General features: G+C 41.1%; 1 protein-coding gene across 2 annotated transcripts in view; it reads right to left on the bottom strand.

Moving 5' to 3' along the window:
- Positions 1-14,243: 14,243 nt before the first annotated feature.
- Positions 14,244-26,762, bottom strand: part of LOC136856724 (monocarboxylate transporter 12-B) — a 191,366-nt gene continuing 178,847 nt past the window's right edge. For both annotated transcript variants that reach the window (XM_067134798.2, XM_067134797.2), the window contains exon 8: positions 14,244-15,243. In XM_067134798.2, coding sequence (XP_066990899.2) covers positions 15,119-15,243 — 125 coding nt within the window. In that variant the 3' untranslated portion in view covers positions 14,244-15,118. The remainder of the gene's footprint in view (positions 15,244-26,762) is intronic.

Genomic DNA, 26,762 nt, shown 5'->3' on the forward strand with positions numbered 1-26,762 from the left:
GCGTGCGCACTAACGTAAGTGGCTTATACGGTGCGAGAGCCGCGTCAACATTTTTTTTTTTTTTTCTATACGCTTGGCCATCTGGGGTTCCCACTTCGGGTACTTTCATTTCTAGCCAAGCCCTGCATGTTCTATAAATTAGAGCGAAATCGGTGGTGACGAGTAGGGAATGCTCCCTTGTAAGAGTTCTTGGAGAGTCTGTGGTGCAATGGGCCGACCACGAACACGTCTGCCAAGCATGGCCCAGACGTGCTCAGTGGAATTCAGTTCGGGACTACTTTCATCGCTTGAATATGAAGCCTTCTCCTGACGTCCTGTATGAGAAGGAATCCAGGACCCACATTGAATTCATTAACCACCACATGGTCTAGCATGATCTCGTCGGTGTATTCCTTGGCGGTAAGGCGGCCACGGACAACGACTAGATCTGTATGGCTAACGACACTACACACCATCACTGAACTATGTCCGAACGTTACTTGCCAAATGTACAGCCAAGTCGACACGAGAAGCTATATTCAGCATACAGATACTATTTTAGTGATGCAGAGAAACACAATTTGTGACATTTTTGCATTTCATTAACTACAAGCAAATGTACCCGTGATTCGCTACGGCATTCTACCTTGTATACGGAGTTCTATGTAAGTGACTGTACACGCAGTGAGTAAGATTATATTAAATTGCATGTCTCTTAGCGCTATCCGAGAAAAAAAAACGGGGAAATCACCATACGTTGTTTCCAATGTAATGTGCACATTGTGGACATTTTGATGGTAATGACAGGTCACATTTCCTACAGCCATTCACAAACGAGTTCGAGAGTTTCTACAATAAAGGCAGGCTCACTTCCCAAGTGCCATTCACAATACAGATGGATAGTTTTTATAATAATTACAGGTACCATTTCCTAATGCCAGTCACAATCGAGTTGGGGAGAATTTATTATAATCGAGAAATGCTGCGCTATCTAAAGTATAAAGAATCGAGATACGACTATAAGGCATAGGACCATACTTGAAGATCTCTCCAAATTGAGCAGCGATTGTGTAATCGGCTTTGTGAAATGACTTACCGTTTAGAAAGTAGTTACAACGAAATGAAGGACGGCAAATCATTGAAATTGTCTCCATATATCGACATTTTCCGGGGCCAAAAATTAATACATTTGAAAAGTCTGGAACATTCTTCAAACGAAAGAGTATCCAGTGACGAAGAGAATTTATGTACACATGAAGCGACGTTTCACATATAATGCATGGATTTTGTAGAAAATCAATAGTATAAGACAAAACAGAATAAACATATTGTGGTTTCCCTATACATCCCAACTCTATTCAGCGATTTTTAAATCATATGCATAATTATGTAAACCTTTCCTGGATAACTATACTCTATATATGAAGTTTGGTCGAGATCTATTCAGCCATTTCGCCGTGATGGAGGAACAGACGGACAAACATGCAGTCAAACAGACACGAAACCTAAAAACCATAGATCTGGTCTTGAGTTGACCTAAATCGGATAAATATCTGAACAATTAGCAAAATAAACGAAATTACAGACAGATGACCCCCTACAACTTTATAGGTATGGGCACGTTAATAAGTAAGCAAAGCAAAGTCATATCCGTACAGGCCAGGAAGGCCCTTGGAGGGGTGGAAGGTAAAGGCTTCCACTATCCGTAACTTCCGCACTTGATGGGGTAGAGTGGTTAGCTCTACGCCCGGCCGCCTTTGCCCTCAGGAATTAACCTGGTACTCATTTTTGGTGTAGACTGAGTAAACCTCAGGGCCATGTGCACCTTCGAAAGTGGAAATCTAGTTTCTTAAATTTTACAACTTCTGACGGGGATTCGAACCCACTTCCTACCAGGTGAACCAAGTACGGCTTTACCGCCTCGGCCAGGCAGCCCCTCGCGTTAATAAGTGCAGACCTTCATTTCGAGGATTACTGCTTATAAACTGTACGTCGTATCAAGAAACGGATACCGCAATCATACTCCCCTTTTAGTGTCCTACATGGTTGGTTCTATAACATTTTCTTCTATCTCCTGTATTTATGGGTGAGACTTAGGGCCGGTTCTACCAACTACTGTTAAAGTAGCGTGTAACTTTCCCTCCGCGTAAAAGGATGTTTCCGTTCGACCACTCCCAGGTAGCGCTATCGGCAGCATAAATCGTAGTTACCCGGGGCGTAATGTATCGAATACTTCGAGGGCCCGATAAGACTTTACCTGTCGGGCAAGTTTTGAGAGCTGAACATTATTAGCTGTATTTCTGGTGGCATAAACTTAAATTAGCTTAGTATACTGAAAAAAGCATGATACTGTAACAGTGATCGATATTGTATTGCAGGATTTTGAACATTAATGCTTCCCTTGAGTTGCAACGGTCACACCAGCCTCTCGCATTGGTAGCGTAGGGAACACATTTTATACATCAAACTTTCGCAAATAAATACCAAAAGGATATAAAATCAAAACCTATTTGGAAATCATTTTAAATGAGCTCTAATTTTCTACTTTTTCAGTTTCCAGACACCAGGTATAACTTAGAACTTAGTGTATGTATGCTAGCCCAAGCCTTCTCGTAGCGTAATGGCAAACGTGTTAATTTCACAATACGAGATATGCAGGTTCGAGTCTTTATTATGACGAATCTATTTTATTTTCATTATTAGCGATGTGTTCATCTGTATGCCTCTTTTCATACGTTCTTTTGTTAATGATATATTTCATTGAAATGTTTCATCACAATATTATGTCTACTAGGAAAATGCTATATATGTGGTCTACTTATAGAAAGTGATGTTATGATATCATATAGGACTGTCGCCCAGGTAGCAGATTCCCTATAGTTGTTTACATAGTCTTCTTGTAAATGATTTCGAAGAAATTGGAAACTATTGCATTCCCAAATTCCTCTCCCTATGAATGGATATTTCCTACCTTCTAACTTTATCTTCACAAACATTAGAATGAAATGCATTATCAATAAATGGAAGCGTGTGAAACTAAACGAGGTCACAGATCTAGTTACAAATAGAGCATCGTGGAGATACTTCATCAATTCACAGAAACCTGCAGATAGTATGCTCAAAGACAATAATGTGTGTGTATATATATACGAATATGGAAGCGCGTAAAGAGTTAAGAACAACGGCAGGGAAAGAAAATAAATGTTTAAATGTAAATTAGAAAGGCGATGAAATCCTGTGTATCTTCTATTACGAAGCGAGCGACTTAACCAATCTACTACGAGAATACATTCCAAAAACGCTGCCTTAGATGACAGGTTATAACTGGCGTAAGAAAATGCAATATCGAGATTTTAATCCCAATTAGGTATTGATTTTTGAAGCTCAGATTAAAATCACGAAAGCTTGACATAAATCGTTGTCCATGACTCTTAAGACTCCCCTTATTAGGCTTTTTGGTGATAATCAGCAGATGCAAGCACCGGAAAATAAGACAATCGAAATGAGCTTAATACATCTGACGATAGATAGCGCCACACTCGAAAGCGAGAAGTCATTGAAAATCAGTCCAGCCAACTCCGTATATCGATGTCGAGCTCCGGGTAGCTACCCAGCGCTTGCGCGCAGGTGGTTGCACGCAAGGCAAACTACCAGCTGATTTACACCCCCAGGTAGTTCACCACCCGGGCAGCTGCCAGCCACTTTACCAGCAGATGGTAGAACCGGCCCTTTGTTAGAAACATTACAAAGGGTGAAATTTGGGTACGGTTTTCAAACATTACTTTATTTTTCGGATGCGTATGTGGCAGCTGGAATCATAAAATTTGGCTAACATATGACCACTGGTCGTGTCAACGAGCGTACCGAATTTTATGATTCTGTCTTTTCTAAAAGTGTGCCAGACGATAAGATATACGTGTAAAAAGTACAAAATTAACTGAAAATTGAGAAATGCAGCTCTATCTAACGTATAAGGGATCAAGATACGACAGTATGCCATAAGACAATATGTCACCACAAATTGAACCGCGATTTTCCAGTCTGTTTTGTGGTACGATTTGCCGTTTAGCCACCAATTACCCCGAAACGAAGGTTTGTACAGTCATTAAAATTGCCTCCGTATTTCGATACGTTCTGGGATCAAAATTTTATACATTTGCACAGCTTGGAAGTTACCTCGAAGGAAATAATGTCCAGGTCTCTGGATTAGCACTCGCATACATAAGGACTAAGGAAGAAAGCATTACAGTTAAGAAAGTGGAAATTAATAAAAAATAGGATTATAACTGAAGACAGCCGTATAGGACAAATATGCAACTACCAAGTGGATGTATTGTAAAACAAAATGTCCCTCACTAAATTGTGATGATATATGAAGGCAGTAACAGAGGAGAAATATAGGCGCCGTGATTTTTAAGTAAATAGGCAAGAAGATGACATATGGTGTTATTACTTATGCCTAAAGAGGCAAGAGAGATACAAGAAATTAAAGCGGAAAACAAAAGAAGGTCCGCCTCTGTGGTGTAGTGGTTAGTGTGATTAGCTGCCACCCCCGGAGGCCCGGGTTCGATTCCCGGCTCTGCCACGAAATTTGAAAAGTGGTACGAGGGCTGGAACGGGGTCCACTCAGCCTCGGGAGGTCAACTGAGTAGAGGTGGGTTCGATTCCCACCTCAGCCATCCTGGAAGTGGTTTTCCGTGGTTTCCCACTTCTCCAGGCAAATGCCGGGATGGTACCTAACTTAAGGCCACGGCCGCTTCCTTTCCTCTTCCTTGTCTATCCCTTCCAATCTTCCCATCCCCCACCAAGGCCCCTGTTCAGTATAGCAGGTGAGGCTGCCTGGGCGAGGTACTGATCATTCTCCCCAGTTGTATCCCCCGATCCGATGTCTGAAGCTCCAGGACACTGCCCTTGAGGCGGTAGAGGTGGGATCCCTCGCTAAGTCCGAGGGAAAATCGAACCCTGGACAAACAGATTAAGAAAGAAAGAAAGAAAAACAAAAGTAGAAGATAAATGCAGTAAAATGTATAGCAAATACCAGAAAACACCTTACGGTGTGAAATCCTGGGTACTGCACTCTTCAAGTATTAAGAGTCCCTTTAGAGCTATTCGAAGACGTTTGTAACCTCAAAGCGTATTCCGCAAATTTCCCGCAGAATGGCAGCATAACGTCTCTCTCTTGCCTTCTACGCAAGGGACAACCACGAGTTTACAGGAAAATTGACGAAAATGACAATATGTTACTTTTCCTCTGGCAAGCCATGGTAACCGGTAGTTTCGTTGTCTGTCTGCGACTAAATGCAGAGCATGAAACTCGCAGAAAGTAGCAACTTTTTGCGTAATTTGAAGAGTAAGCGAAATTATGTTCAAACAAAAGTTGTTTAAAATGAAGGGAAGTTTCACATGTAGTCCCACGGATTTCACAGAAAACCATTAACATAAGAGAAAATGGAAAACTGTTGTGGTTTCCCTTTAAACTCCCATTCTATTCAGTGATTTTTAAATCGTGTGCATACCTAAACCTTCCCCAGGGTATGTATACCCTATATATGAAGTCTGGTCGAGATCTGTTCAGCCGTTTCGCCGTGATGATGGAACAGACAGAAACAGAGAAACAGATATGAAAGCTAAAAGCCACTGATACGGTCTTAAGTTGACCTAAATTGGACAAATATCTGAACAATTTGCAAAACAAACGAAATTAAAGACAGCGGACCCCGTACGACTTTATTTGTAGTACATCATGCGAATCACTGAGTGCCTCTAGGTGTTCATAATTTATAAGGACAGAGCTTCCTTGAGGTAATCACATTAACGGGGTTGTAAACAAAGTTTGCAAACCTCTTCATATGATTATCTGGATGTTTAGGGGTTGTAGTAAGAATGTAACGGGGACGCCAATGGTTCCACTGTATGGCACCCTCGCCAGAATTATTATTAGAGAACTGGAAAATATCCCGAGGAAAGCAGCACGATTTGTTCTGGGTGATTTTCTACAAAAGAGTAGTGTTACGAAAATATTGCAAACTTTGAGGTGGGAAGATTTAGAAGTAAGAAGATGAGCTGCTGGACTAAGCGGTATGTTCCGAGATGTGATGAAGAGAGCGTGGAATGACATTAGTAGACCAATAAGCTTGAATGGAGTTATGTAAAGAAGGAGAGGTCATAATATGAAGATGAAGTAATTTTAGAGGATAAATTGAGTCATACTCGCTTATAGGAAGAGAAATTAGGGATTGGAATAATTTACTAAGTACCAAACGGTTTAGGTCACTTAGCTGTGAGCTTGTATTCGCGGGATGGTGGATCCAAATCCCACCGTCGGGGCAGCCCTGAACATGGCTTTCCGTAATTTCCCATTTTCACACCAGACAAATATTGGGGCTGTACCTCCATTAACGACACGAACACTACCGCCCCAATCCTTGCGTTGGAAAGGTAGCGGCCGTGACTTTTCACTATGTCACAGCCTCTCATCAAACACAGGTCAGGTAATAATGATGACTGTGTTAAAAATACCTACTTTTGTCAGGTGCCAATACACAAAGTGCGACCCGGAGACAGATACCAAGCCGTCAGTCCGAAGAGAGCCTCAGATAATAGTGACCTTCGGTTCAGAGAGACCGGGTTCATTTCCCTTCCGGACCGGGGTTTTTAAGCACGTTTGGTTAATTCCTCTTTCTCGATGGCTGTGTGTTAATGCTAGACTTACACATATCTTCGTTTGTATAAAATACATCAGCCTGGAAACACCACAGAGGCACGCAACAGTGAATACATCCCTCCACATAGGGGCGGCGTCAAAAAAGGCAACCGTCCGTAAAAGTGGGTATTAGTGTCGAAGCCAAGTAATTGAGAAAGTCCAGAAGGAAGAAGGTACGAGACGACTCTCCCATCAGTTTCAGGAGACTATGATTCCAGCACTCAAATTTGAATTAAAAGCATCAATAATGCTGAGAATCGAAGTAGAGTTCTCAGGAAAAGAGATATTATTATTATTATTATTATTATTTCGCTTAGGTCTGTCCACAAGATGAAAGCTGTCACCTGTCCTCGCCACGTGCGGACAGGGTTGTAAAGTGTCGACGGGCGCCCTGCTACAATTAGTATTAAGAACTAAATGCATTCAGCGATAAAACTGCGTGCTGTAGAGCCGGTCGGTCTGTCGGCCCAATGCTCGTTTGGCGTTCCTCTCCTCCCGAACGTTGTCTGCATGTTAAACATTCCTCCCGATGGATTGCACGCTCACACACACAGACCCGCCCCTGTATCTACAAATGAACAAAAGAGCTTGCTTTCATTAATTCAATACACGTTTGTTCTATACTGGTTGTTATTCTTATGTGAGAGATAAAAGTGATAGTGACAGAGAGAAAGCTGCTCGTTGTTTTGAAGAATGGTCTGAAGAAATGCTAACACTCAGATTTACCCAGATGCTTCCTTCGCATTTCTCAAGAAACTTTTTCACTGAGGAGATGGATATTGTTAACCATTTCTGTTTCATTTTGACTTGTATCCTGGACGTTCGAGTCAGTGACACAAGGAAAAATTTAATGTTTAAAGTTTATGATTCCCAATTAAAATTGTCGCTAAGTTGAAATTTTAAAGGGTGCATTGTTCCAGGTCTAACTTATTAGAGAGGGAGAAAAATAGAGAGATGAGTGAACTGTCCTGACGGGTGTGAAGTAGGGATTATAGACCAGAGTAATACAATTTAAAAGTTGGCAACGTGTGATAAAATAATTGAGTAAACGATAAGCAAATACGTTACAGAGGAATAAGAAAAGATATATGTCGAAGAATAGATGGCTGTAGATAAATTTAAAAAAATAAGTAGATATAGGACAATGAAACTTTCACAAGAAAAATATTAGCTTAGATGGAAAATAATTTCTAGGGAAGTAACATACCGCAGGGACACTGAACAGCTTAACAAAGGAAACATCTATATGACGATGTACCGTGTAATTTAAAGAAACGGAAGATGGAAGACAGTTTTGAAGTAAGCATTTCACGCAGACTTTTAGAATCTAAGTAGATATAAGGCATCTGTAACTGATGATATATTAAAGGGAGTGTTGGAGGAAAAACTATGTAATTTAGTCTAGTGTTTGGTTTAGAATCATGTAGGATGGATGCAAGAAGATATGTTATCCAGGAGAATAGTGAACTTAGCCACAGAAGGAAAGAAAAGCCGGGGGAGACCAAGGTAACGATAGTTATACATATACGCGTATTATAAATGTGATACATAATAATTATAATTTGATATTTATTTTACATCGCACCAACACAGACAGATCTTATCGCAAAGATGGGGTAGGAGAGAAGCGACCGTGGGCGTAATGAAGGTACAGTCACAGCATTTGCCTTGTGCGGTAGTGAGAAACTACATAAAAATATAATCGAGGCTACCAATAGTGAGATCCGAACCCACTATTTCTCAAACACAAACAGCTACGTAAACCAAACTGCGTAGCCATTCGCTTGGTCAATCAATAATAATAATAATAATAATAATAATAATAATAATAATAATAATAATAATAATAATAATAATGTGGCCTCAGTTACTGAGAACAGGCAGTTTCACCCGTCGTCATTCAGGCTACCTCGGTGTCAAATTTGAACTTCCGTTCCGTTCTACCATGTGACAAAGTAAACAAGAACTATGTCGGGTGGCCCACTGCAAAGTTTTCAATTGATTTTATCGGGTAAAACACCGAAGATCCTTTACACGTGGACATCATACGACATGAGAGTACAGTACAGGCAGCTGAAATTAAAGTCCTTTACGGCCCTCTGGATAGTTGTCAGCCTGGTAGGTAGAGGTCTACGACATCCCTTCTTGCTACAAGGAAGAGAGAGGCACTTCTGAATTGGGTGCTACATGACCATACCACCTCAAGTGCGCCCATTTTTTATTTTTCAATTGGCTTTACGTCGCACCGACACGTAAGTCTTGTCGGGACGATGGGATAGGAATGAGAAAGAAGCGTCCATGGTCTAAGGTCCAGTCCCAACATTTGCCTGATGTGAATATGGGAAACCACGGAAAACTATCTTCAGGGCTGCCGACAGAAGTGTTCGAACCCACTATCTCCCAAAAGCAAGCGGACAGTTACGTGACCCAAACTACACAGCCACTCTCACGGTAAGCGCGTTCCTGTTAGCTTTTCAGGGATGGGACCTCGAAACTTAGTTGCCATGGCCAGTGTATCCCCAGCCGGCCAGCCTGTGAGTTGTAGCGGAACATTTGCTTTTGTCCCTTAACGCCCTTGAACGCTATCAACAACGTGTGCCTGCGATTCTAGTAACAGGTTGTTGCCAAGCTGGCCCTTCACTGCTCTCTTCCGTAGAAAAGCATATGTTTATAGATGCATTTTAAAAGGTTGGGCTTCCACAATAAACTAGCACAGTTACGTAAAATCGTACTAGTAAAATCAAACCCTAATCACAAGCGTACAGCTTTACATACTAGTATACGTTCAGTCGTTGCAGACGAGGGAAGATATTTGGCAGCAACGCTGAGTTGCAAGTTTGGAAGATTGCCAATGACTGTGTTTCAAAGCTCTTCCACTCGCTTTGATCCCGGATCGAGAGTCAATGGTCGAGACGACAATATCCATTCATCGCTTGGTTTTCCAGTGAGATTCCCCCTGACGAGACGATACGCATCTCACCTGTACAGAGTTTCTGTGAGTGCGTTTCCTTAACCCAGGGCCTCTCAAACTCCCAAAATGTCACGTGTGTAAACCAAGGCGCAAGGGCTCCATGCACTGTGCATCGGTCCAACTCGGCTCAACTCGGCTTGACTCCGATGGTGTAATACCAATATAAATGGTCCATTATTGGACATTATAAATTTTCCAGCTAACTCATTCCTGGTTGCCAGCGTTTCGCCCCCGTGTGCTAGTTTGGGCTCATCAGTTGGTACCTAGCACACCTACCAAGATGCATGGCTAGTGCATACCGTGGAGGCCACTGCGTAGGCTACTTGAAGCCACCGGCAGCCACCAAGCAGGCATCAATTTTTGGTAGCGAGCAAAAGTCTCTCATAGTGCAATGGCACTGCCGGTGGCTTCAAGTAGCCTACGCAGTGGCCTCCACGGTATGCACTAGCCATGCGTCTTGGTAGGTGTGCTAGGTACCAACTGATGAGCCCAACCTAGCACACGGGGCGAAACGCTGGCAACTAGGAATGAGTTAGCTGGAAAATTTATGATGTCCAATAATGGACCATTTATATTGGTATTATAAATTTAATCATTCGGGACTAATATTTCAAATTCCCTATGGGAATCCACATCTATATCATCGGGTGGTGTAGTGTGCTGAGAACGACAAAGCGTTCCGTGATAGACGGCTTGTTTATCAGTGAAATAGATAAGCGCAAGACAACATAATAATGGAGCAACCTGTTTCGAAGAAAGCAAAGACTTCCGAAAGTCTATTTCAATCGAACTGGGAACTTTCGTATGTTTTTCTTAGTTGTGACGATAAAGCCAAATCTGTGGGAAAATAATTACGTGATCATCAAAAAGATCTATTTTTCAATACAAAGTCTTTGCTCGAATTCTACGAAAATTTGTCGAAGGAAGATTTTTCTAAGCCGCATCGAGAATCAGCTAAGTTTATTTGTATGTTTGGTTCCACATGCATATGTCAAAGTTTTCTATTTTAAAACTCTGTTTTGACTTGTACGAAAACTAGATTGCGTGGGAGTATATCTGATCGTAATTTAAAGAACGCTCTCAGAATTGCTGTCAGCCGATCCCTTGTTCCAGATATTACTGATATAATTGCAAATAAAAAGGAAAAGAAGAGCTAGAAGATAAATTGTCTGCTCAAGCCACATTGAAAGACGAGGTTTTTTTTAACACCGGTAACGTTGCTCCATATAACTGAGTGTCCCCGCTCACGGCACAGAAACATTTCCCAGTGAGGGGAAAATCAGTGGGGAAGGCGAAAAAGGCGGAGATAGTCCGAATGGGTGAGAGAAATGTAGGGAAAGAGGAGTGGTGGTTTGCACACTGGTCAACCTAGTGAAGTCGTCTCCTGCACCTTGCACCGTGCAGTGCACGGGCGCATGCATCCTGGGAAGCCCTGCCAGCCGCTCAGCGTTCAATGTCAGAGCATGGCTGACCGAACAGCAGCTTTGTTTACTTTACCCTTTGTGCTTATGGGTATTATTTTATAACACGGTGTCCTATTAAGATTGCACCACTTAGCCCAAGCTGTATTTATAATGAATATCGCAAAACTTCCATTGTTTACAAACTGGTAAGCCGATAAGCCGGTTTCTTTTAACGATCATTCTGAACAAATTCACTAGGTTGTTCAGTGGGGTTTGAATGAGTGTAGAAATAGGAGAAATTCAGAAAGTTGTGATGAACCTTCGGAGCCACTGGTCAAGATTGTCCCTAGCTCGTTAGAGCTTACGTTTTCACGTCCTACGTCACGTTACTTTCTTCAGCTTATCCCGGTTATTTCTAGGGTCGCTGTTGAGACCCGGTTCAATTAGGTGTCGGCTGGGGGTTTAAGCTGGTTGCCCTTCCTGACGCCGTTTTCTTTTTTAATTTACAATTTCCAACGCAGGATCGACCAGAATTCGAACCGTAGTCGTTCAGGAAGAAGGCCAGGCTGTCCTAATTGGAAGCGTTGCTTTGCGGTGCTAAGCGGCGCTTTACTGCTCACGGAAAATATTTCAAACGTGACTGTCCTAACTGACTGACGCGTTGAATCATCGCTTCGCTTACCACCGCACAGCACAGCGAGCATAACAAGCCACTTTGGTTTGACACCACTCCACTTAACCCTAGAAGTGTCTGTTTTTCCCTTAATGCCAGGCCTTTTTCGCATGAATTACACATTTATGTTTTTCACTACGTTAAGCACGCTTAGGTAGAGAAAAGTTAGACATGCAGCATACCATATTACTCAGAAAGCTTTATTTACCATTCTTATACAATTATTAGATAATTTACTTATCTGATTCATATCAGACCATCAAAATTTTGGAAAACTGAACAGTTCTTTTCATATTTTCAAGTTCACCATCTATCTTCTTACACACACACACACACACACACACACACACACACACACACACACACACACACACACACACACACACACACACACACACACACACACACACACACACACCAGAGGGCTCACGAACGCCGTACTTTCTACATATAAATGTCCCGCATGCACAAATGATGAATGGGATGCCTACCAACTGATTTTCACAGGGGAACTACTGCCAGCGGGCAGGTTACGTCAGAATATGAAGAGATAAGAATCGGAGTGCCGCTCGCAGCATGTTACTCAGCGACACCGGTCTAATGCACCCCTTGCATTAGTAAACCTCGTTTTCCACCGCATAGTTCTAGGCTAGTGTATGCTACAGCCGCACTATATTTGCTGTCTGCATATCGGCAGTAGCTAGTGTGATCAGCAGCGGTGATTACACAGACATTATTTTAATCTGAACAACCTGGTCGGAATGCAACAGAAGCTCCAAACAGACGTATGCCTTCTACTCACGTGTTTCGCCGAACAGTATTAGTTTTTGTTTCATACAATCAACTCTTTTATCGAGTGGAATGTCTACACGTGTATACATTAATAAGTCATTAGTTATCCTTTACTGCATCTTTGGCGTTTCTACCAACAGTAGCGGCGATTTGATCAGGGGGTGGGGCGAGGAGGGACAGTCACCGCCCCCCCCCCCCCCAATCACCACTCACTTTGTGGAATAAACATTACATTTTTATTCCACTCTAGCCAGCTGGAACTAGGAATTGTTTTTAAAAAGCTCTTTGTACAAGCCTTGTTGTCTTATATGCTAAAACTTTCCTTTATTTATTAACATAATTATTGGCGAAAATACGCACAAAACGCCGTTTGTCGCGGCTAAGCGACTTTTACAGCGCTACGCCAAGTAGTGGAGACTTTGCATGTGCTGTGAGGAAGGGTAGTAGGGAACTTACTTTTTTTTTTTTTTGGCCAAGGCCGTGGCCACAGTTATAATTCACCCGCATGCCGCGCGCATTCGTCAGTCTGGCAGTCACTTTAGTGTCTGTTAGTTTATTAGTGTGTATTCAAATACTAAATGATTTTTAATTGCATTATCAGCCGTACTTCTATGTAATTAAACCGGGCGAGCTCGCAGTGGAGTTACGGTTGCGCAGCTGTGAGCTTGCACTCGGGAGATAGTGGTTCCGAATCCCACTGTCGGCCGCCCTGAAGATGGATTTCCGTGGTTTCCCATTTTCATACCAGGCAAATGCTGGGAATGTACCTTAATTAACGCCACGGCCGCTTCCTTCCCGCTGTGTCAGTGCGACGCAAAGTCAATTGTGAAAGAAGATATAATTGATTGTAATTTCAACGCGAGAGAATACCAACTTTACTTTCACCGGACTAAATTCTTCCGTTTTATATTATGTTATTTTATATGTAAATGTAATTAACCTGCCCCGTGGATTATTCTTCATAATAGTTTTCTTTTGAGAATTTGATTCAATGCTGTATAATCAAATTTCCACCAGGTCTCACAAACATACTACAGGGCAGGTTAAATACATTTACTTAATAAATAACGTAAGACAAAGAAATAATTTAGCCCAGTGAAAGGAACGTTGGTATTATATCCCGTTGAAATACAATTACAACTGAATATTTTTTTTTACAATTGGCTTTATGTCGCACCGACATAGATAGGATTTATGGCGACAATGAGACAGGAAAGGGCTACGCGTGGAAAGGAAGCGACCGTCTGAGCCTTTCAGCTCTGCCTCTAATGTAAAGAGAAACGCGTACGGACAAAAAAATCCAGTCTCCTAATCAGAGGTAATGAGAGGAATTAATCGGACACCATTAAAAAGCCCGACCCCGTCAGAAATCGAACCCACGGCCCTATGAAACAAAGGCCTCGATGCTAACCTTTCAGTCAAGAAGCCGGACTCTACAAGCTTGGAAAATATGTTTCATGTATTGTCCTTAACCCCTTACATGAAGCAATAATATGAAACTTGTGTTGGATTCTCCATCTACTTAAATACGGTTCATCTTCTAATCAGGCCTCACAGCGGAAACAAAGGAATTCGTAATCTACCGAGATGTATAGCCATGACAACTTCGAAGGCAGGTTCAAATATCTATCACACTGCATCTTTTCACTGTCTGATCATCAGATAAATCCTCTTGAAAGACGAATTAGGTGTTGGTTTATGAAAACAGAACTAAAGAAACACTTCTAAATGAGCCATTCCTTTATTTTCCCTGAGTTTCGTACGTTTATTTACTATATTTTCCAAATAAATGTGCACTTGCACTCTTTCGATTTTTTATCAGAGGTCTTAATTTTAGAATTTAAATATTTCAAACTCACTTTCTCTAATATATTGCTTCGGAATTCAATGTTATAAAACATTACAGACCACTGGAAACCACTAAATACTCCACATACACTTTTTGTAACATTATTAAACATAAAAATCATAAATCATGCTTTTGTACCTCTTGCTACCTTCACTTCACTTTCACAAGAGCTCATCGCGATTACTAATACATACTAACATAGATTATACTGTAAAATTAATAACATTATTACCATTTTGCGAAGGTAGTAGACTTAAACACACGCACTTCCTTGAATATGAGTTCATATTCTTCTAACACACACACAAGAACGTTATGATATATTTTGAAAGTTGATTATATTGCCTATAAAAACACTGTAATTTGAATTGACTTCTGATATGTTGCATTTCATTCTGGTCCTTCCAGATTAATCATGAACAGAAGAAATCAAACAAGGCTTTAGATGTTTTATATTACAAAGAAAAACCTCTCACTCTTCTATATCGTCGAATTCTCTCAGCACACTAGAAAGCATATACCGCAAACTATAGTAAACTATAGTAATCGATTTCCTCCTTTTGAACACCAGATCTCATAACATATTGTCGTGTTCACTGACTGAAATTATCATCTCAGGAGATATGTAACTAGGTTTGTGTTGGTGTTGTAATCAGAACACACCAGATGAATAATACAGTTTCGTGGACTTCTCTCCCCCACTGGGTGTGTGTTTAGCATTTTTTTTTTTTTTTTTTTAGATTTAAGGTCACCTCACACATCGATGTCTCTTAACCGCAAGTTCAATCAACCAGATGATCATGGGGATCACTATCATGATCGAGAGGGCGTGTATGCACAGAGGGAAGCTTCCAGTTTTATCTCGGAACCATCCTGAAACACAGAGATCCGAGTAAGATAAAGAAATTATTGCATTAAATAAAAATAAAAAGTAGCAATCATTTATTCAGTTTAAACAAAATATATGATACTATAAGGTCTAGGAAGCTACAAATCTGCATGCAGTTAGCCCCTAACCCAAAAGGATGCAGGAATAGTTGATGGAAAATGACCACACACTTTGCGAAAAAGGAGATTTCCAGAAAAATAATAAATTTTCCAAACTATTTTTCCTTTACAGTAAGTTCTTTTTAAGGTCGAAAGGAAGTTCATTTGGCACATCATCTCGTACGATGTCAGAATGTAAAAGACACATTCGGTGTTTACTCGACAAAATATAGCCACAGATCGCCCGACAGAAATCCATTTCTCTGCCATCTTGAAGAGTAGAATGGTACGTCCAAATTAGAATATTGGCAGCCTAAATGATGTCCAACTTGCCTTTTAAAAACAATTTGAACCAATTTGGAGTAAAGGATTCACTACGAAGGCAGTATGGCAGAGCGGGAAGTGTTTAAATGTGCTATAACCACCTCTAACTTCAGAGGAGGCCGCTAAGAATGCCGGCATTAACACAACACTGGAAGGAACTGGAAAAGTTGGAAAAAGTAAGCTGACGTGGAAACAATATGCGAGTCAAGTGGGAAATTAGAAGAGCCTGGTACTAAGTAGAGAGTAATGGTGGAAACTTCTGGAAAAGTCAGTCTCAAAGAAAAAAAAGGAAGGGTGTATTCTGTTCGAAGGCAGGTCTGAACCTCCGCAGAGCTGTGCCTGAGCCGGAGTTTACGTACGGTAGGGTGGCCAGGTCGTTTCCGCTCCTCCATTCCTTTACCCCCCCACCAACAGTGCGTGGCAACCCATCCAAATTTTGACCACGCCCAATGTTGCTTAACCTCTGAGATCTCACGGGATCCGGTGTTTCAACAAGGCTACGGCCGTTGGCAGTTTCAAAGAAGATGGTGATTATTATTATTATTATTATTATTATTATTATTATTATTATTATTATTATTATTATTATTATCGGTATTTATTTTATTTACATTGTTTACGCCCACACCGGAGCACCAAAATTAAACCTTAAACAACAAAGTCTTCAAAGAATAAGTTCAGCTTTTAACACTTGACAGCATTTTCCTTTCCAAAAATGTCTTTATTCTGGATGATCTTGCGGCTCTTTCTTCTGCAGATATAACATACTGCGTACGCTGCGATATTTTTAGTGATAGGCTTGTGTACTTGTTATTTAGAATCCGTTGCTCTTCTCTCTTTTCAATTTGATCTTTAGTAATTTTCATTTCATCTAAATCCATCTGTATTTCTTTAAACCATGCGTTTTTTTAATTTTACTATGTCAAAAGAAATAATCTTGTTCCAGGGGTCTAGTACTTGGTGAGCGGTATCTGTGTCCATAAAAATGCAATCCTCCCTTTTCGCATCGTGTCAATGATCGACTCACTTCCCTTGTAAAGTACTGAATTTGGCAAAAGTCTCCAATGGTCAGCAATCTGGCGCCTTTTTATTAATAATTGTGCGAAGAATATTCTTTTATCAGCTTTCTGCACTTTGTCTGTTGTTTATTGGGTAGTTATCTTAATGTTTCACTTGCATATGTTGCATCTTGCTTAACGACGGAGTAATAATGTCGAAATTTAGCATCAATCGAGGGAGACCGTTTCTTGTAACTCGGCCAGGTAATTTGTTGTGCTCATCTCAGTTTTTGAGTTCCACTATGTATGGATACTTTTTCGTTAGAATTCTAAGTTATAATCTCACTAAGATATTTAATTTGTCTACAATCTTTATTTTTTGAGTATTATTTAACATAATATGTGAAGTGTCGACTTGAAAAGATGGCATCATTTCTGTTCTCTCGAACATAGCCTTCACTGCTAATCGTTCCAATTCCTCTACTTGAAATTTAGCATCTTCAATACCATTTGCTAATAATGCTAGACCATCAGCAAATGTGAGGCAATTTAGTCAAATATTTCTTCCAGTCTTAACAGTCAGTATACATACCTTATTCCATTCACGCCTAATTTTTTCCAGCACACAATTAAACAACTGCGATAATCCATCTCCCTGTCGAAGACCAATATTAATTTCAAATGGCTCAGAGATTTCTTTTCTGAACCTAACTTTAGAGTTTGTATTATTTTCTAAGAGTGACCGAAATAAGGTTAACAAGTTTCCGATGTAAACCCCATAGAGTAAGGTCATGCAATAATGATTCACGATGGATACTATCATAAGGGTTTTGAAAACCAACGAAAGTGATCACTACATTTTTGCTCCTAATCCTTTGATGTTTAATAATCCATTTGAGACTGATAATTTGATCTGGACAGCTTCGTCCTGGACGAAAACCATCCCGATATTCACCAAATTCACTACCAAGTTGTTCCTGAATTCTGGAATACAAAATCTTAGAGAAAATCTTGTGATATCCAGCAAAGAAATTCCTCGATAATTACTAGGATCTGCCTTAATTCAGGTATAGGCTTTTTTTGTGTAGTGGGTATATAATTGCAACATTCCATTCTTCAGGCAATTTTTCGGTATTTCATATGTCCATGAGATTTTTACGTAAATTACGAATAGTCTCTACATTTGCATTCATCCAAAGTCCCGCTATTAGTTGATTCTCCCCCGCCACTTTAAAAGTTTTAAGTGAATCAATAGCTGCACGCACTTCATCGTAAACCGGTTGGTGTGATCTTTTGCAGAGGTGCTTTATTTCTGGGATACATATCAAATTGAAAATAATCCTCCAGTTCATCACTATTAAGTAGTGTTTTGAAGTGTTCAGCCAAAATTATTGCATTGTCCTAATCATTATGGGCCATCTTTACGTTAGTATCCTTCATCAAAAGAGGAGGGGGAGTATAATTTGGTATTGTTTAAATGTCCTATAATAGTCTCTTGTTTTATGGTAATTGAAAGCTTCATCATTAGATATTAATGTCTCCTTCTGATGTTTTTTTATTTTATTTTATTTCATTTTATTTTGTTGATTTTATTTTACGTTCTGCTAGTGGTTTAACGTCGCACTAACACACTGAAGCTTTTCGACGACGCGTCTATGAAATGCTAGGATTGGGAAGGAAGCGGCCGGGGCCTTAATTCAGGTACAGCCCCAGCATTTACCCGGTGTGAAAATGCGAAAACTACGGAAAACAATCTCCAGCGCTACCGATGGTGGTATTCGAACCAACTATCTCCCGAATGCAAGCTCACAACTACGCGACATTTACCGTACAGCGAACTCACTCTGTATTTTTTATTATCGTATGGCTTTTAGCGCCGAGAGTGTCCGAGGGCATGTTCGGCTTTCCTGGTGCAGGTATTTCTATTTGACGCTCTAGGGTGACCTGCGCGTCTGGTTATGGGATGGTGGGGATGATGATGACGACGATGACGATAGGGTTCTCTGAAATCTTTAACGCAGAGTAAGGTCTTGTGTTCGACGTAACTTCTACTACGTAGATATGTGGGTGCTGAATGAGAATCTATATAGTCTCGCAGAGTAACACAAGACACGCGCGTGACAATGCAGAGACATAGGAACCTTCTCACTTCCCCACCCTGCTCTTGGGCTCTAGGTTTGATTCCTGGTTTATTCGAAATGTAATTCCATCAAGTCTAACATGTCTGCAGTTTTAAGGAGGAAGGACCAATGTATCAAGCAACAAGAACCTGACCTCGGTGTGACGTTAATGGGCGATACATTAGAGCCGCCATATTTAGGTACGAAAACTGACGTGCCACGTGGCTAACAATTAGCATAGCTCTGGACTCCGGCGTGTTAACACGTCTATGAGGTGCCATCAGATTAGTTTCTGTGAACTCTCTAAGTATGCGGCTACGTCAAAACTTGCAGCAGTGACCCTAACCCAGCCCTGCTACATTTTTTCTATAAGGTGTAAGAGAAAGGCGGCCCCGCGGTCTAGGAGTAGCGTGCCTGCCTCACACCAAGAGAGCCCGGGTTCGATTCCTGACCAGGACAGGGATTTTTACTGGTTCTGAGAATTGGTTCGGTGTCCAATCAGCCTACGTGATTACGACCTATGTTTAGAAAGCCAAGAATAACGGCCGAGAGGATTCGTCGCGCTAACCAGGTGTCACCTCGTAATTTGCAGGCCCTCGGTCTGAGCACCGATCGCTTGGTAGGATAAGGCCCATCAGGGCTGTGGCACGATAAGGTTAGTTTGTTAAGGTATAAGAGTAACTAAATTGGATAACCTATTGTCGAGTTTTAATGGTCTGTCTGTTAGGTCATCAGCCCAGAGGGTGGTTGGATCCTCAAATAGCATCACCAAAGGCTATGCAGTTATAGGGAAACCACAAAAACCAATGGCAGTACCAAAATGAGGCGTACTAGGCAAGATGAGGAGTGAGGTAGTTTGCCATTGCTTTCCTCACTGGGCCAGACAGTGCTATTGTAGCACAACTAACCCTATGAGCAACACCTTTCAGGACACTCAGACACACTGGTTGTGCTCCGAATGTCATTAATCAGCACCACCCATACCTCAGCAGCTTCCATACTGTCACAGCCATGGATGAGACTGGGACTTCAGTGGAAGCTACACTTTGCTCTGGCCTGTGCCAAGAGATGGATGCAAAAGTACTGTAACCATCAAGAAATGACAGCAGGCATGAGCTTTAATTATTTCTCATTTAATACTGAATGTATCACTAGAGATGATGTTTGTGCCGTCTTACTACCTGGGGTCAAAGGAACTTGCGATTTTGCGGTAGTCTCTTACAGAATGGAGCTACCACGTGTGCTCAGAAATTAGTTTTCTACAGAACATTCATACGCAATTCTTTTCTAACTACGGAGACTTACTGGTTTTCTTTGTTTTGGTGCATCCTTTTTCCCAAATAACAAAAACTAAAGATGGAAGGTTAGTAGTATAAAGAAAGGAACATATATACAGGCTCTATATAGTGTATATAAAATCCCTATTCCTACAATAAAAATACAACCAACCTTCCATAACTGCGAGGGTTTGAGTCAAGTGATTGTGTGTCATGTTCTCCATGTTGACGCGCACCCATTGGCATGAGGTCGAACTACGATCATCCTTGATGACATCTAACAAACTTCCTTCGTGGATGCTTCATTATAAGTATTTCCATAGTAGAGATATAATTCGGAGAATTATTTGTATATTTGATTTTTTCTCGATGGAATGCCTCTCTTCAGAGAATTGCTTTTGTCTTTTTGTTACAATATTATCATTTACTGATATGAGTGAACTAAGTCCCACCTATTGCTTTGAAAATGTCGCAAATAGAATGCGATACATAAAAAATGAGGGTTGAATATTCATTGCATTGTAAATGGTTGCCAATCAACAAAGAATAACGTAGATATAGCTACAGGTACTGCCGAGTTTTGTGTCTGTAGCCATATTAGCGAAACCATTAGTATCACCAACGAGCACAGAATAAGACAGAACACATCACCAAAGTGCTGCCATAGCTGAAGCCAACGGACAAGTGTGGGCACTAAGGCCATACCCAGGGGGGAGGTTAGTGGGGGCTCAAAATCCCTCCGAAATTGCCTACAATACATTGGAAATATTATAAAAGCAAACATTTGCAAAATAAACTATTGAATTTAACGTATAAGATCTGTGCCATCTTTAGATGTTTCTCTATGGATATAGTTAACAAGTTTACTGAAAACATAACTGGAAATGTTAATTGGTTAGATATATAGATTTTTTTATTTTCTTAATACATTTTGCACCATAAAAATCAATTTCAATAAACATATAGAAATATTTTCATGTTATTGAGCCGCTAGAAGATTTAAAAAATGAATCAAACTACTAAATGTTTTTATAATTACAGTGAAACATACTGTTGCCTATATCTTTAACCAAATGACAAATCTTTGTGTCGCACTTCACGCACGTGTTAAAGCGTGTTCTGCCTACCAGAAGGCTATACATTCACCTTTCTACTTCACCCGTTGAGTTGTAAAAGGTTTTGCTCTGAAACTACTTCAAACTCTTTCTGTAAAACCAATTTGGAAATTTAAAAAATCGTTACTATAGTTTTTGTTTTCGGAAGCCCCCTCCTCACACACACACACACACACACACACACACACACACACACACACACACACACACACACATCCTAACCCCCTCCGAAAAAATCCTGGGTATGGCCTTGTTGGGCGCTATATTGGTTGGACCAATACATCAGGGACCGGTTGCTGCGTATGATTGATCAATGTACGACGTTTAAAATAAGTTCAAGAATTCCGTTTTATGATTCGGGTTTATTGGGATATTGAAAAAAGACCTGCAACAAAAAGGAAGGTATGCACACAGGAAGATATTAGTAATTGACATACAAATGACAGGAAACTGAAAATGGCAGTAAAATTAGCTGCAGAAGCCTAGAACTACTTCAAACGACTTCAGATTTTAGTAGTCTACTATATAATATAAGTTATTCACGATCCCTGTTCAGTCAAGTTGAAATCTATGGCCCAAAAGTACTTTTAAGCTAAAAAGAAATGTAAAATCTGTAGATCCCAAATGTAGTAAAACTCGGCAAAGGAGAATTAGGCCACAATTATATTACTGATGTTTCACAAAATATATATATTAGATTTATATTCTTATCCAAATGAGAATTCAATTTACGAAAGTGACAGGAAAATGTCAGACCAACAGATTCTAAAAATAATAATAATAATAATAATAATAATAATAATAATAATAATAATAATAATAATAATGCTATTTGTTTTACGTCCCACTAACTACTCTTTATGGTTTTCGGAGACGCCGAGGTGCCGGAATTTAGTCCCGCAGTTCTTTTACGTGCCAGTAAATCTACCGACACGAGGCTGACGTATTTGAGCACCTTCAAATACCACCGGACCGAGCCAGGATCGAACCTGCTAAGTTGGGGTCAGAAGGTCAGCCCGGCCCAACAGATTCTGAACATTTTGAAAGGTAATAAAACACCATACTAGCATTAACTCCGATGAACTTAATGAAGCAATACATTATCCTGCTGAATGCGTAATTCACAATTTAGGAATAAAAGTTGGATGCGTCATAATACTTATTTACAATCTGAATACTATTGCCGGTCTAACCAACGGAACGATATTGACTGGGTAAAGTTGGACAAAGATAGTACTCATGCAGAAATTCTGAAGGGCTCAACATCAGGAAGAACGTTTTCTATTCCAATAATAGATTTGGCAATCCTGACTTAGCATTCATTCCTGGAGGCAATTTGCGTTTTGTTACAATCAACAAGTCACAGGGACAAACTAGGTGCGTTGGTGGATCAGTGGTACAGTGTCCGAGTCACTGGTTTGATTCCGGCTGAGGTACTTGATTTTTTAGGTGTACCAAATATTTCGCCACTTTGTGTCATTGTTGTTGGCAATTTAAATATCTCTGCTGGTGCACTCCAGTGTCATCCAACAAAATTAATTTACTTCATCCATAGCAACCGTTCCAGTATCCGCTTTCGTTTCTAGATTGTTGAAACTCATTGGTAGATCGCCTAGATGGCACCAATTCAGAAGACCGCTTGTGATTCTAATAAAATCACATGCGTGAAAAATGGGAAGTGGAACTTTTATTCCTAAGAAACATTGGCATATTCCTGCATGTCAAATGTGGTACAGCTGGGTGGTTAATGGTGAATCATTATGGGTAGGCGTTAGTGATGGAAGTCCGAGAAACCATATAATGTTCCACTCTGTGAGTGAAAGTTTGGGGCAGAATATAGAAAGCTACGGTCTTGGACAAAGTAACTGAAGCAGAGGCCGAGGAAAGAGATGAAATGTGACAGAAAGGGTGATCAGAAATAAGCAGTGGACTGCTCAATATTGTTACCAAATCGAATTAAGTCTTACTTTAACGTGAGTGAAGCCACAGGAACTGACAGTAAACGATATTTTCGCATTATTATCCTAAACGAGCTACGACGAAATACTTTTATCAGACATGTGTCCCAAATCCCGATGGCAGTGTTTTAAGAAGGATTGTTACTCAATGTGAGAAGCCATTCCTAATAATGTTATTGGCTTAACGTCCTACTACGTACTTTTAGGGTTTTCGGAGACGCCGGGATGTCCGAATTTAGTCCCACAGTTCTTTTACGTGCAAGTAAATCTACCGACACGAGACTGACGGATTTGAGCACCTTCAAATACTAACGCACTGGGCCGGGATCGAACCTGCCAAGTTGGGGTCAGAAGTCATTGCCTCAACTGTCTGAACCACTCAGCCCGGCCCATTATTTTCCTCACTGGGCCAGAGAGTGTAGCACGACATACCCAAGGGATAACATATTTCATACCATCAAGAGGCACCAGTCGTGCCCTGAATGATATTACTGAGCAACCACGGATACCTCAGCAGCTTTCCTACTGTGTCGACCATAAATGAGATACACAGTGGAAGATACATTTTGCTCTGGCCTCAGTCAAGAGATACACACTTCCTGAACAAAAGTATCGGACATCCCTATGTAATGCGGAACTGAATCCTAGATGTCACGAGAGATGGGCCCGTCAGTTGTCGGTAGAGAAGCAGTAGCACCAGAATGGGTCGGTCAAGAGAGTTCAGTGACTTCGAACGTGGACTAGTCATTGGACATCACCTGAGTAACGTCCGGCTCCATGGCTAAATGGTTAGCGTGCTGGCCACTGGTCACAGGGGTCCCGGGTTCGATTCCCGGTATGGTCGGGAATTTTAAGCATAATTGGTTAATTTCGCTGGCACGTAGTCTTCATCATTTCGTCCTCATCATGACGCGCAGGTCGCCTACGGGAGCCAAATCAAAAGACCTGCATCTGGCGAGCCGAACTTGTCCTCTGACACTCCCGGCACCAAAAGCCATTTCATTTTTTATCTGAGTAACAAATCCATCAGAGACATTTCAAACTCTGCTAATGCTGCCCTAGTCGACTGTTTGTGATATGAATGTGAAGTGGAAATGCGAAGGAACAACCGCAGCTAAACCAAGACCAGGTAGATTTTCTTTTTTTCTTTTTTTTTTTTTTTTTTGCTAGTGGCTTTTCGTCTCACCGACACAGATAGGTCTTATGGCGACAATGGGATAGGATAAGCCTAGGAGTTGGAAGGAAGCGGCCGTGGCCTTAATTAAGGTACAGCCCCAGCATTTGCCTGGTGTGAAAATGGGAAACCACGGAAAACGAGCTTCAGGGCTGCCGACAGTGGGATTCGAAACCACTATCTCCAGACCTCCTTTTATGACGGACAGGGACCGTCGAGCATTGCGGAGAGTGGTTGTAGAAAAACCGGAAGGAATCACTCGTGAGTTCCAAAGTGCTACCAGCAGTCCAGCCAGCACAATGATTGTGCGCCGGGAGTTAAATAGAATGGGATGCAATTGTCAAGTTGCTGTTCATAAGCCAAACATTTCTATAGTCAGTCCTCAGCGACACTTGAGATGGTGTAAAGAGCGACGCCACTGGACCGTGGATGACTGAAAACGTGTGACTTGGAGTTTTGACTCACATTATACCCTCTGGAAATTCGATGTAACGTTCGGCGTTTGGCGAATGCCTGGATAATGTTACCTGCATAGAGCCAACAGTGAAATACGGAGAAGGTGGTGTTATGGTACGGGGTGTTTTTTGTGGTTAGGATGTGGTCCCCTTGTTGCGCTTAAGAATACTAAATGCAGAATGATATGAACACATTTTAAACCATTGTGTACTGCGTACAGTAGAGGACCAGTTCGGAGACAATGACTATCAGCATGACAATGCACCCTGTCATAAAGCTGCATCTGTGAGGCAATGGTTTGTGGAGAAAAACATTCCTAAAATTGACTGGAGTGGCCTGCCCTTCCCTGAGTCCGACCTGAACCCAATGGAACTCCTTTGGGACCCCAGCGTCCGCCAGTTTAAAAGGAGGCGACGAGTATTCTCTGGTTTCGGCTATTGAGGAAGAATGGGCTGCCATTCCTCCACAGAGATTCAAACACCTCATTGCCAAGCAGAGTTGAAGTCTTCATAAAGACGAAAGGAGGATCCACCCCATATTAATGTCCAATAATAGGGAACATGACACGCGTAATGTCTAAGTGAAATTTCAGATAGATGTCGGATACTTTTGTTCAGGTAGTGTATGCTAAATACTGCACCTAATAAGAAACGGCCAACATTTTATGAACTTGACACATCTATTGCATACCTATTTCCCTTTCAAAGGCACAAATAAAACCATACATTTGGAACATAATTGTAGAGTTCCTTAGCCCTGTTAAGTCATCTCGCCACAGTAGGTGAATGAGAAGCAGTGCCTGTCAGAGGCACCATGAGTAAAAGGTGAAAGTGTCCAGAGTGCTTAGCTGGGCGAAGGGTAAAACGTCCGTTACTCAGGGCATTTCTCGGCGGTAGTCCGTAAGCGTGGTCGTTATCATATTTATTTTAGTTTTCAGTAGTACTATAGTGCAAGAGTCAGTTATTATATATTATAATCAGAGCTTGTTTACTTAATTACTTTAATGTAATGTTTACAGTGCACTATGTCTTCTGGTATGGGATAGACTAAATGTGTTACTTTCATTGAACCTGTCTCAGTCTCATCCTTGGCTTTGACAGGATGAAAGCGACCGAGGTATGAGCGATGCTAGTAATGCCATTCCTAATGCAGCCAGTCCCTGTTATGAATGGTGTGAAAATATTGCTCATGGGGTCGGTTGGTGCATGCATGTCAGTGGGCTTGGCAGACCGATATATAATAGTAACTTCTAGCCCGGTCATAAAAGCAACGGGAAACTACCTCACTCCCCTTTTCCCAAGTATGCCTCTTCAGTATCTATGACAGCTGTTGGCGGAGCTGTGGAGAATCAAACCAACCTTCGGCTGGATACCTAATATACATACAATTACGAACTTAACATAGGCCTACACAGTACGTTGAAGATTTCTTCGTTAAGAGAACCAATTGCGTTTCCGTTTCAATTGTATAAACAGGTAATGTTTAGAATTTACTAGTTTTCATTTTCCGTTTACACAATATTTAATGTCCTTATTTGTAAGCTGGAAACACAATGTCTTTATAACGTAAACCAGGTAGTCCTGTATTTTAACCGCGGCTTGACATGTGCTTACGAATTTCTTACTTATGTTTTGTTCTTCACGAAGCATTTGATACCGATTATACTAAAACGCATCAAGGCCTGTCTTTGTAGCTAATAAAAGAAGAAATATCTCACCATCCGCTTAAGTTGAGAAATCACCGCCTTAATGACACTGTCAAATTGACAACGGTGGTGGTCTCAGCGGGTCAGCAGACTCATCCCTTCTGTAGAGGTTTGCACTCAGTGCTTCTTTTTGCAAGTTGCTTTACGTCGTGCCGATACAGATAGGTCTTATGGCGACGATGGGACAGGGATGGGCTAGGAGTGGGAAGGAAGCGGCCGTGGCCTTTATTAAGGTACAGTCCCAGCATTTGCCTGGTGTGAAAATGGGAAACCACGGA

The sequence above is a fragment of the Anabrus simplex genome, chromosome 1 (genome assembly GCF_040414725.1).
Source record: "Anabrus simplex isolate iqAnaSimp1 chromosome 1, ASM4041472v1, whole genome shotgun sequence".
NCBI lineage: Eukaryota > Metazoa > Arthropoda > Insecta > Orthoptera > Tettigoniidae > Anabrus > Anabrus simplex.